Genomic DNA, 12,376 nt, shown 5'->3' with positions numbered 1-12,376 from the left:
ATGCAGGCGTTGGATTGACCATGCAACGCCTTTAAGAAAAGTATGAGTTCTCTGTGGATATTTGTTTTTATTTGTCATTTTCCAGCTTCACACAACCACTCATATTGTTCCTTGTTTGAAGTTGATAAGAGAGCAGCTTCACTCCTGAGTGTTGAATGGAAATCAAATCAATAAAAATCATTCTGATCATATAAGTCTTATATTTTATCATCAACATTCTAAATGCAGTCAGTGAGTTAGAACCAATCTGTCACGCCCTGACAAGAGAGAGTTTTTATTCTCTTATGTTGGTTAAGTCGGGTGTGACTAGGGTGGGTCATCTAGGTGATTAATGGTTTAGCTCTGACCCATCACTAAGTCCTGTCTTTCCCCACAGCTTAGCTCTGACCCATCACTAAGTCCTGTCTTTCCCCACAGCCTAGCTCTGACCCATCACTAAGTCCTGTCTTTCCCCACAGCTTAGCTCTGACCCATCACTAAGTCCTGTCTTTCCCCACAGCTTAGCTCTGACCCATCACTAAGTCCTGTCTTTCCCCACAGCTTAGCTCTGACCCATCACTAAGTCCTGTCTTTTCCCACAGCTTAGCTCTGACCCATCACTCTCCACAGCTTAGCTCTGACCCGTCACTAAGTCCTGTCTTTCTCCACAGCTTAGCTCTGACCCATCACTCTCCACAGCTTAGCTCTGACCCGTCACTAAGTCCTGTCTTTCTCCACAACTTAGCTCTGACCTGTCACTCCCCACAGCTTAGCTCTGACCCATCACAAAGTCCTGTCTTTCCCCACAGCTTAGCTCTGACCCGTCACTAAGTCCTGTCTTTCCCCACAGCTTAGCTCTGACCCGTCACTAAGTCCTGTCTTTCCCCACAGCTTAGCTCTGACACATCACTAAGTCCTGTCTTTCCCCACAGCTTAGCTCTGACCCATCACTAAGTCCTGTCTTTTCCCACAGCTTAGCTCTGACCCATCACTCTCCACAGCTTAGCTCTGACCCATCACTAAGTCCCGTCACTCCCCACAGCTTAACTCTGACCCATCACTAATTCCTGACTTTCCCCACAGCTTAGCTCTGACCCATCACTAAGTCCTGTCTTTCCCCACAGCTTAGCTCTGACCAATCACTAAGTCCTGTCACTCTCCACAGCTTAGCTCTGACCCATCACTAAGTCCTGTTTTTCTCCACAGCTTAGCTCTGACCCATCACTAAGTCCTGTCACTCTGCACAGCTTAGCTCTGACCCATCACTAAGTCCCGTCACTCCCCACAGCTTAACTCTGACCCATCACTAAGTCCTGTCACTCTCCACAGCTTAGCTCTAACCCATCACTAAGTCCTGTTTTTCTCCACAGCTTAGCTCTGACCCATCACTAAGTCCTGTCACTCTCCACAGCTTAGCTCTGACCCATCACTAAGTCCTGTCACTCTCCACAGCTTAGCTCTGACCCGTCAGTAAGTTCTGTCTTTCCCCACAGCTTAGCTCTGACCCATCACTAAGTCCTGTTTTTCTCCACAGCTTAGCTCTGACCCATCACTAAGTCCTGTCACTCTCCACAGCTTAGCTCTGACCCATCACTAAGTCCTGTTTTTCTCCACAGCCTAGCTCTGACCCATCACTAAGTCCTGTCACTCTCCACAGCTTAGCTCTGACCCATCACTAAGTCCTGTCACTCTCCACAGCTTAGGTCTGACCTGTCAGTAAGTCCTGTCTTTCCCCACAGCTTAGCTCTGACCCATCACTAAGTCCTGTTTTTCTCCACAGCTTAGCTCTGACCCATCACTAAGTCCTGTCACTCTCCACAGCTTAGCTCTGACCCGTCAGTAAGTCCTGTCTTTCCCCACAGCTTAGCTCTGACCCATCACTAAGTCCTGTTTTTCTCCACAGCTTAGCTCTGACCCATCACTAAGTCCTGTTTTTCTCCACAGCTTAGCTCTGACCCATCACTAAGTCCTGTCACTCTCCATAGCTTAGCTCTGACCCATCACTAAGTCCTGTCACTCTCCACAGCTTAGCTCTGACTCATCACTAAGTCCTGTCACTCTCCACAGCTTAGCTCTGACCCGTCACGAAGTCCTGTCACTCTACACAGCTTAGCTCTGACCCATCACTAAGTCCTGTCACTCTCCACAGCTTAGCTCTGACCCATCACTAAGTCCTGTCACTCTCCACAGCTTAGCTCTGACCCGTCACAAAGTCCTGTCACTCTCCACAGCTTAGCTCTGACCCATCACTAAGTCCTGTCACTCTCCACAGCTTAGCTCTGGCCCATCACTAAGTCCTGTTTTTCTCCACAGCTTAGCTCTGACCCGTCAGTAAGTCCTGTCTTTCCCCACAGCTTAGCTCTGACCCATCACTAAGTCCTGTTTTTCTCCACAGCTTAGCTCTGACCCATCACTAAGTCCTGTCACTCTCCACAGCTTAGCTCTGACCCATCACTAAGTCCTGTCACTCTCCACAGCCTAGCTCTGACCCATCACTAAGTCCTGTCACTCTCCACAGCTTAGCTCTGACCCATCACTAAGTCCTGTCACTCTCCACAGCTTAGGTCTGACCCGTCAGTAAGTCCTGTCTTTCCCCACAGCTTAGCTCTGACCCATCACTAAGTCCTGTTTTTCTCCACAGCTTAGCTCTGACCCATCACTAAGTCCTGTCACTCTCCACAGCTTAGCTCTGACCCGTCAGTAAGTCCTGTCTTTCCCCACAGCTTAGCTCTGACCCATCACTAAGTCCTGTTTTTCTCCACAGCTTAGCTCTGACCCATCACTAAGTCCTGTTTTTCTCCACAGCTTAGCTCTGACCCATCACTAAGTCCTGTCACTCTCCATAGCTTAGCTCTGACCCATCACTAAGTCCTGTCACTCTCCACAGCTTAGCTCTGACCCATCACTAAGTCCTGTCACTCTCCACAGCTTAGCTCTGAACCGTCACGAAGTCCTGTCACTCTACACAGCTTAGCTCTGACTCATCACTAAGTCCTGTCACTCTCCACAGCTTAGCTCTGACCCATCACTAAGTCCTGTTTTTCTCCACAGCTTAGCTCTGACCCATCACAAAGTCCTGTCACTCTCCACAGCTTAGCTCTGACCCGTCAGTAAGTCCTGTCTTTCCCCACAGCTTAGCTCTGACCCATCACTAAGTCCTGTTTTTCTCCTCAGCTTAGCTCTGACCCATCACTAAGTCCTGTTTTTCTCCACAGCTTAGCTCTGACCCATCACTAAGTCCTGTCACTCTCCACAGCTTAGCTCTGACCCATCACTAAGTCCTGTCACTCTCCACAGCTTAGCTCTGACCCATCACTAAGTCCTGTCACTCTCCACAGCTTAGCTCTGACCCGTCACAAAGTCCTGTCACTCTCCACAGCTTAGCTCTGACCCATCACTAAGTCCTGTCACTCTCCACAGCTTAGCTCTGACCCATCACTAAGTCCTGTCACTCTCCACAGCTTAGCTCTGACCCGTCACGAAGTCCTGTCACTCTCCACAGCTTAGCTCTGACCCATCACTAAGTCCTGTCACTCTCCACAGCTTAGCTCTGACCCATCACTAAGTCCTGTTTTTCTCCACAGCTTAGCTCTGACCCGTCACTAAGTCCTGTTTTTCTCCACAGCTTAGCTCTGACCCGTCACTAAGTCCTGTTTTTCTCCACAGCTTAGCTCTGACCCATCACTAAGTCCTGTTTTTCTCCACAGCTTAGCTCTGACCCATCACTAAGTCCTGTCACTCTCCACAGCTTAGCTCTGACCCATCACAAAGTCCTGTCACTCTCCACAGCTTAGCTCTGACCCGTCACAAAGTCCTGTCACTCTCCACAGCTTAGCTCTGACCCATCACTAAATCCTGTCACTCTCCACAGCTTAGCTCTGACCCATCACTAAGTCCTGTCACTCTCCACAGCTTAGCTCTGACCCATCACTAAGTCCTGTCACTCTCCACAGCTTAGCTCTGACCCATCACTAAGTCCTGTCACTCTCCACAGCTTAGCTCTGACCCGTCACGAAGTCCTGTCACTCTCCACAGCTTAGCTTTTTTTGAAAGGCACTTTAAATCTGGTTTTATTATAATTATGTAAATGAGTTATTCTAATAAATTTCATCTACAATGTAAAACCTCCCATCTCCTTATAACATCCCTTCATCTATCAAAGAAGCCTTCAAATCTGCACAATGTAAAACAGAATAAAAAAACAATTAGCTACAATCATAATTTAACTAATTGTTATCGTCTTCATTCAGACATTAATGAATATATTTTATATAGTATTCATATTGTCAGTAGTTAAGGGATAGTTGTGATTGTGAGGAGTCCACTTGCTTGTAGTTTAGATCTTGGCATTCAGCAGTATAGTTTTCAAATTCAAAGTTTGCGTCTCTACCTCCAGTTGATTCATTTCTGTTTCTAAATTAGTTTTTCTAGGAGCAGCACTTATTTTTTCAACATTAAGACCTCCTTGGTCGTAACCTTGCCTTTCTCCTGAAAGTGAAGACAATTGCAACAAATTGCAGTTAAGTTAGACATATAGGGTCTCCTAAGGGACTTCAATTGATATCCTAGTTTGTTCTCCGTATTCTCTCTGATATGAGTGGCATTTCACTCCCCCATCACCTGACTTACATTACCAACATATGACAGCTGACAAAGTGTATGGCATGCGTCTGCAAGTTGTGTTTGAAGAGGTCTCTGTGTCCTCAGTGACATATGCAATTCATGTAATACATATGATAATAATATGTAATACATGAGCTAAACAATCTTGTCTTTGCCTACCATATTATTTCCCCCCAGGGCTCCGGTCCAACTTCCAGGAAGTGTTCCAGGCTTAGGTTTTTTCCATTTATGTTTTAAGGATGGACGTTAGCACATATAGCTCATTAGTCAGTATGTGTTACACCTGTGCTGGTTGCCATCTCGTTAGTGGGAAGGTGGTTCACCTGTGCTGCTATTTAAGAGTGGGGGGCCCAGTGTTTTAGTTGATTTCCCTGGTTTTGTTTTCGCTCCATTTTTTATTTTTATTTATTTTATTTTTGCGTTCTGTCTTTAAGTTTTGTGGGGGGGGGGTATCTTTCGTGTTCCTGTTCTTGGTCAATTTAGTGGGCGGCACTCATGGTGCGTGTCTTTCAGGTCCCAGTTGTTGTTGCTAGTCAACTTTCAGTGGACACCTCCATGAGTGTCTTTCAGATCCTTAAACCTGTTTTGGTTGTTGGTCAGGGATTCTTTGTTAGTTACCGCCTTCTGTTTGAGTGACATCTTGCTGGGGATAAATAAAATGGCTGCTTATCCAGGATACTGTTAACCCCATGAGTATGGAAGTCTCAAGTCACCTATTCAGAAGGTCTGAAGGTCATCAGCTAGAAAGATGTGTCGGCATCGAGTAATTGTCTCTGGCCCCCTCCCAGTTAGGGGGAGTGATGAGCTCTACAGCAGAGTCTCACAACTCAATCGCTGGTTGAAAACTGTTTTCTGCCCCTCCCAAAAGATAGAATTTGTAGATAATTGACCCTCTTTCTGGGACTCGCCCACAAACAGGACCAAGCCTGACCTGCTGAGGAGTGATGGACTCCATCCTGGCTGGAGGGGTGCTCTCATCTTATCTACCAACATAGACAGGGCTCTAACTCTTCTAGCTCCACAATGAAATAGGGTGCAGGCCAGGCAGCAGGCTGTTAGCCAGCCTGCCAGCATAGTGGAGTCTGCCACTAGCACAGTCAGTGCTTCAAAGGCAGTTATAGTCAATGAACTGATCACTGATCATAATCTTGATGTGATTGGCCTGATTGAAACATGGCTTAAGCCTGATGAATTTACTGTGTTAAAAGAGGCCTCACCTCCTGGCTACACTAGTGACCATATCCCCCGTGCATCCCGCAAAGGCGAATGTGTTGCTAAGATAGCAAATTTCAATTTACAAAAAAATAAATGACGTTTTCGTCTTTTGGGCTTCTGGTCATGAAATCTATGCAGCCTACTCAATCACTTTTTATAGCTACTGTTTACAGGCCTCCTGGGCCACATACAGCGTTCCTCGTTGAGTTCCCTAAATTCCTTTCCGACCTTGTAGTCATAGCAGATAATATTCTAATCTTTGATGATTTTAATATTCACATGGAAAAGTCCACAGACCCACTCCAAAAGGATTTCGGAGCCATCATCGACTCAGTGGGTTTTGTCCAACATGTCTCTGGACCTACTCACTGTCACAGTCATACTCTGGACCTAGTTTTGTCCCATGGAATAAATGTTGTGAATCTTAATGTTTTTCCTCATAATCCTGGACTATCAGACCACCATTTTATTACGTTTGCAATTGCAACAAATATTCTGCTCAGACCACAACCAAGGAACATCAAAAGTCGTGCTATAAATTCACAGACAACACAAAGATTCCTTGATGTCCTTCCAGACTCCCTCTGTCTACCCAAGGACGTCAGAGGACAAAAATCAGTTAACCACCTAACTGAGGAACTCAATTTAACCTTGCGCAATACCCTAAATGCAGTTGCACCCCTAAAAACTAAAAACATTTCTCATAAGAAACTAGCTCCCTGGTACACAGAAAATACCCGAGCTCTGAAGCAAGCTTCCAGAAAATTGGAACGGAAACGGTGTCACACCAAACTGGAAGTCTTCCAACTAGCTTGGAAAGACAGTCCCGTGCAGTACCGAAGAGCCCTTACTGCTGCTCGATCATCCTATTTTTCCAACTTAATTGAGGAAAATAAGAACAATCCGAAATTCCTTTTTGATACTGTCGCAAAGCTAACTAAAAAGCAGCATCCCCCAAGAGAGGATGGCTTTCACTTCAGCAGTAATAAATTCATGAACTTCTTTGAGGAAAAGATCATGATTATTAGAAAGCAAATTACGGACTCCTCTTTAAATCTGCATATTCCTTCAAAGCTCAGTTGTCCTGAGTCTGCACAACTCTGCCAGGACCTAGGATCTGGAGAGACACTTAAGTGTTTTAGTACTATATCTCTTGAGGAAATTACTTTTAAAGAACGACCAGGCATCCTCGACTGACGGGATGAGGTCAATATCCTTCCAGGATACCCGGGCCAGGTTGATTAGAAAGGCCTGCTCGCAGAAGTGTTTTAGGGAGCGTTTGACAGTGATGAGGGGTGGACGTTTGATTGCGGACCCGTAGCGGATGCAGGCAATGAGGCAGTGATCACTGAGATCCTGATTGAAGACAGCGGAGGTGTATTTGGACGGCCAGTTGGTCAGGATAATATCTATGAGGGTGCCCATGTTTACGGATTTAGGGTTGTACCTGGTGTGTTCCTTGATAATTTGTGTGAGATTGAGGGCATAGCTTAGATTGTAGGACTGCCGGGGTGTTAAGCATGTCCCAGTTTAGGTCACCTAACACAACAAACTCTGAAAATAGATGGGGGAAATCAATTCACATATGGTGTCCAGGGCACAGCTGGGAGCTGGGGGGGGGGGGGGGTTCTATAACAGGCGACAACAGTGAGAGACGTATTACTGGAGAGATTCATTTTTAAAATTAATTAGAAGCTTGAACTGTTTGGGCATAGACCTGGAAAGTTTGACAAAACTTTGCAGGCTATCTCTGCAGTAGATTGCAACTCCTCTCCATTTGGCAGTTCTATCTTGACAGAAAATGTCAGAGTTAGGGATGGAAATGTCAGGGTTTTTGGTGGTTTTCCTAAACCAGGATTCAGACACGGCTAAGACATCAGGGTTGGCGGAGTGTGCTAAAGCAGTGAGTAAAACAAACTTAGGGAGGAGGCTTCTGATGTTAACATGCATGAAGCCAAGGCTTTTACAGTTACAGAAGTTCCCGAATGAGAGCGCCTGGGGCCTGGGATAACCTCCACATCACCCGAGGAACAGAGGAGGAGTAGGATGAGGGGACGGCTAAAAGCTAACAGAACTGGTCGTCTACTGTGTTGGGGACAGAGAATAAAAGGAGCAGATTTCTGTGACGTGGCAGGATAGATGTATTGTTTAGTGTTGTGTTGTGGCTGCTGGTAAGCATCCCACTTGTTTTTTTTTACATGCTAATATCGCCACTGCCGTTAACAGGAAGCCAGTGTAGAGAGGCTAACACTGGAGGAATAATATGATCACATCTTTTGATTCCAGTCAAGATTCTAGTAGCTGTTTTTTAGCACTAACTGAAGTTTATTTAGTGCTTTATCCGGTTGCCTGGAAAGTAGAGCTTTGCCGTAGTCTAATAGGCACAGATGAGCTTTTCTGCATCATTTTTGAAGAAAAAGTTTCAGATTTTTACAATGTTATAAAGAAGGAAAATTAAACATGGGACCAGCATTTTACATTTATATTTTTGTTCCGTGTATATATAATCCGGACTCTTACACTGCTCGTTCTAATATTTATATATTTCTTAATTCCATTATTTTACTTTTTAGATTTTTGTGTATTGTTCTGTATTGTTAGATATTACTGCACTGTTGGAGCTAGGAACACAAGCATTTTGCCACACCCGCAAATATGTGTATTTGACCAATACATTTAGATTTAATTTGATTAGAAATGTTATTTTAAGAATATGTTTACAGTGTGCCAAACAAAGGATAAACTAATTATTATGGTTGGACCAATCTCATCCATGATTGGACATTCATTCTTCCGCAATAAATTACTGACAGCTCTTCCCACCAATTATGTCTTCTAAGGGAAGCGGAACTGGAGAGTGTTTTTTCACTCTACAATACACAGACAGACACAAACAGACCAAAGACAGTACTGTATGAAGATAGGCTGAAACTGCTTCTTCAATAGAAATCCCCGATCACGTGTCATGGCGACGTTCGCTCGCTAGATACACGTCATCGGGTCTCATCGTGCAGAACTGCGCATGTGCAGTCCGTCAAAAATAAACGTCAGTCCCTAGATATAAAGTTACTTTTGACATAAATGTAAACGTAATATTTTGTCACCTTCACGACGTTCGGGGTAATAACATGTTCAACTACTTCATACATTAACTCGAATCTAGGTTGTGTTTTTAGATTTCGAGAAAATGAACAACTACGGAAGAAGTTTTAAATTCTCTCATTGACTTCTGAAACCCCAAACGCCGACCTGGTCCGTTTGATCTGTTTCTCAGTCGTACCCGGAAGTCCCGTATTGCTGCGCCTCTGGGTTAAGGCGGTAGAAACTGTGCGGACAGACCGTCGCTAGCTTACAGTTGATAAACGAATTTAGCTACAATGGGGTAAGTGACAAAGTATTGTTATCGTTTTGATCAACGGCGTTATTTCATGTTTAATAACTTTGGCCTTATCACATTTGCTAAATCTTGCTACTCAAACACCTGTCTGTAGTCTATAAGGTTTCGCAGATAGGTGCGGGATTCCTTAGCTAGCTGTTATTAGCTAGCATTACATAGCTAATAAATGACCTAGCTTGCTAAATTAATCTACTTTTGTATTTCAAGATGATTCCATCTAAAAAATGTTTTTTGTTTTTCACGTGATGTTGCACAGTCTAAACTGATCCAATAGTTAGTTTGTTATCCAGCTGGTTAACGTCGTGATATCAACTTTTTTATTTTTTTTTTTATTAGTATTTAGTGTTTTTTACCTAACGTAGTTATTTCTTAGTCACAAATCAATCAATCAAATGTGTTTATAAAGACATTTTTATATCAGCCGATGTTACGTGCTGTACAGAAACCCAGCCTAAACCCCCAAACAGCAAGCAATGCAGATGTCTTAGTCCCCAGTCTTCTGCCCATCTAAACAGACAAGCAACTATTTTCACGGCTGGTTCGCTAGCTTTAACCAGATGCATGAGTTGAATTCTGCCTATGCTTGCATTTTGTACATCAAACAGATGTGTTTACTACAAAACATCACAAAGCAAGAAGAAATTCCCACCAGCAGTTATCTGTATTCTTCCATCAAACATCTTGTTACACAAGGAGACCAATAAGGAGCCTTTCCCTGGGAACTCGCTCATCATTCAGGCCTGTCTGCATCTCTGTGGAAAGATCAAGCCTTTTATTGATGTCAGTGACTTTTCTTTTGGATGTACAATGGTAGATGAATTGAAGAAATGACTTATGCACATTGTATAACCTATTCTAGTATATAGTCAGGCTAATTCAGAGTCATATTCACAAGGCACCAAATGGAGAAGACTGAAACAAGAGGGACTGAACTTAAAAATAAATGTAAATGTTAGTTTTTTTTCTGTTTCTAAACGTCTTGCTACGGTGTGCACTGATGAATAGAACCCAGGTTACTGTGAGCCTGGCCTGACCTACATATATCCTCAGTTCCAGAAGGATAGACATTTATTTAGAGATCATGATTCACAGTGACTTCTTAAAGGAGCAGTTATCAAAAGGAGAGAGAGAGAGTAAAAACACCACGTGACTTTATGCTAAAGTCTAGATCAGTGTAGGTTTGATTCTAGCTCTGGTCCAGGACAATTACTAGCATTTTTCTGATGTTGAGCCTTCTTCAAGGCCTTCTTCAAGGCACAGCATCAGCTAGCGTCACAAACACCCTGGACCAGAGCTAGTTCCATCATGCCTTATTAATGATGTTACCCTGGACTAGAGCTAGTTCCATCATGCCTTATCAATGATGTTACCCTGGACTAGAGCTAGTTCCATCATGCCTTATCAATGATGTTACCCGGTACTAGAGCTAGTTCCCTCATGTGTAATTTATGTTTACAGTATACTGTCTTCTAGTTTGCCATCTAGGTGTTGCTGACCTCCTATGGAAGTGGACCTCCTCCCTCCAGAAGCGCCATGCGAGGGTATCACTCCAAGCTGGACTCATCCTCCTCTGCTGGGGGTACGGGTGGCTCCATGCCCCTGAGCCTGGCCGTGGAGACGGAGAAAGCCCAGGCATTGCTCCAGACCTTCTCCTCTGCCTCCCTACTGGCCAGCACTGCGCTGGGGGCCTTCTGTGTGCTGGCTGACCACGTCATGCAGCTGACCCTACTCCAACAGCACCTGTGGCTGCGGGCAGTGCTAGACAACACCGTCCATTGTCTGATAGGCCTCTGGTCCTGGGCTATCGTCATTGGCCTCAAGAAGAAGAGTGACTTCTATGAAGTTATCTTAGCAGGGATACTGGCCTCTGTTATAGACCTGGATCACTTCTATATGGCTGGCTCTCTGTCGCTCAAAGTAAGAAAGATTTCTGTAAAGTTCTCCCTTTGGTTTTCAGCGTCAGTTATAGATTAGTGTGCTACATTTTCACAGACAAAAGATTAGGACTAATAAGCATGCTCAATGAAGATCTCCATTGGAACAACCTTAGTTCAGTACTAGGCCTAATCTGTGTCTGGGAATCTGGCCCACAGTGTTCATGAAGGAATGTAGAATAGAAACATAAACAATAACCTATGTTTTCTGCCTGTTTCCCCCTCCAGGCAGCCACCAGCCTGCCCAACCGCCCCCCCCTCCACTGCTCCTCTCTAATCCCTGTCCTCTGCTTCTCTCTGAGGCTGGTGCTGTGGCTGGGCAGGCTAAAGGACTCGTGGTGTTCTCTGCCCTGGCTGCTGTTTATCTCCCTGGCCTCACACCACATCCGAGACGGGGTCCGCCATGGCCTGTGGGTGTGTCCGTTCGGCAACACGGCCCCCATCTCCTATTGGCTGTATGTGAGCATCACAGCCACCCTGCCACACCTGTGCTCTGTGCTCATGTACCTGACAGGAACTCGAGACGTGATCTCCACCAAGCACGGCATCGCCATTGACATCTGATGGAAGGGCCAACACTACGCCTCCCTAATAGCACCCTATTCCCTATATAGTGCACTATTATTGACCAGAACCCTATTCCTTATGTAGTGTACTACTATTGACCAGAACCCTATTCCCTATATAGCGCACTACTATTGACCAGAACCCTATTCCTTATGTAGTGTACTACTACAGACCAGAGCCCTATTCCCTATATAGTGCACTACTACAGACCAGAGCCCTATTCCCTATATAGTGCACTACTACAGGCCAGAGCCCTATTCCCCATATAGTGAATAGGGCTCTGGTCAATAGTAGTACACTATATAGGGAATAGGGTTCTATAGGGATCTGGTCTAAAGTAGTGCACTATATAGGGAATAGGGTCCTATAGGGCTCTGGTCTAAAGTAGTGCACTATATAGGGAATAGGGCTCTGGTCTGTAGTAGTGCACTATATAGGGAATAGGGTTCTATAGGGATCTGGTCTAAAGTAGTGCACTATATAGGGAATAGGGCTCTGGTCTAAAGTAGTGCACTATATAGGGAATAGGGCTCTGGTCTGTAGTAGTGCACTATATAGGGAATAGGGCTCTGGTCAATAGTAGTGCACTATGAAGGGAATAAGGTGCCATTTGGGACACCGGTAAACCCCACACTGCCTCAGCCTCACTCGTCTATTTTCT

At 44.9% G+C, this 12,376-nt stretch overlaps 1 protein-coding gene across 1 annotated transcript; it reads left to right on the top strand.

Moving 5' to 3' along the window:
- Positions 1-9,097: 9,097 nt before the first annotated feature.
- LOC139422643 (transmembrane protein 267) lies at positions 9,098-11,843 on the top strand. Its single transcript, XM_071173793.1, has 3 exons — positions 9,098-9,199; positions 10,688-11,131; positions 11,377-11,843. The coding sequence occupies exons 2-3, from the start codon at positions 10,748-10,750 to the stop codon at positions 11,710-11,712; spliced, it is 720 nt and encodes a 239-aa protein (XP_071029894.1). The 5' UTR covers positions 9,098-9,199; positions 10,688-10,747; the 3' UTR covers positions 11,713-11,843.
- The last annotated feature ends 533 nt before the right edge of the window (positions 11,844-12,376 follow it).

This window comes from Oncorhynchus clarkii, chromosome 12 (genome assembly GCF_045791955.1).
Source record: "Oncorhynchus clarkii lewisi isolate Uvic-CL-2024 chromosome 12, UVic_Ocla_1.0, whole genome shotgun sequence".
Classification (NCBI taxonomy): Eukaryota; Metazoa; Chordata; class Actinopteri; order Salmoniformes; family Salmonidae; genus Oncorhynchus; species Oncorhynchus clarkii.
The sequence above is the reverse complement of the archived record's forward strand: the minus strand, read 5'-3'. Positions and strand labels throughout refer to the sequence as shown.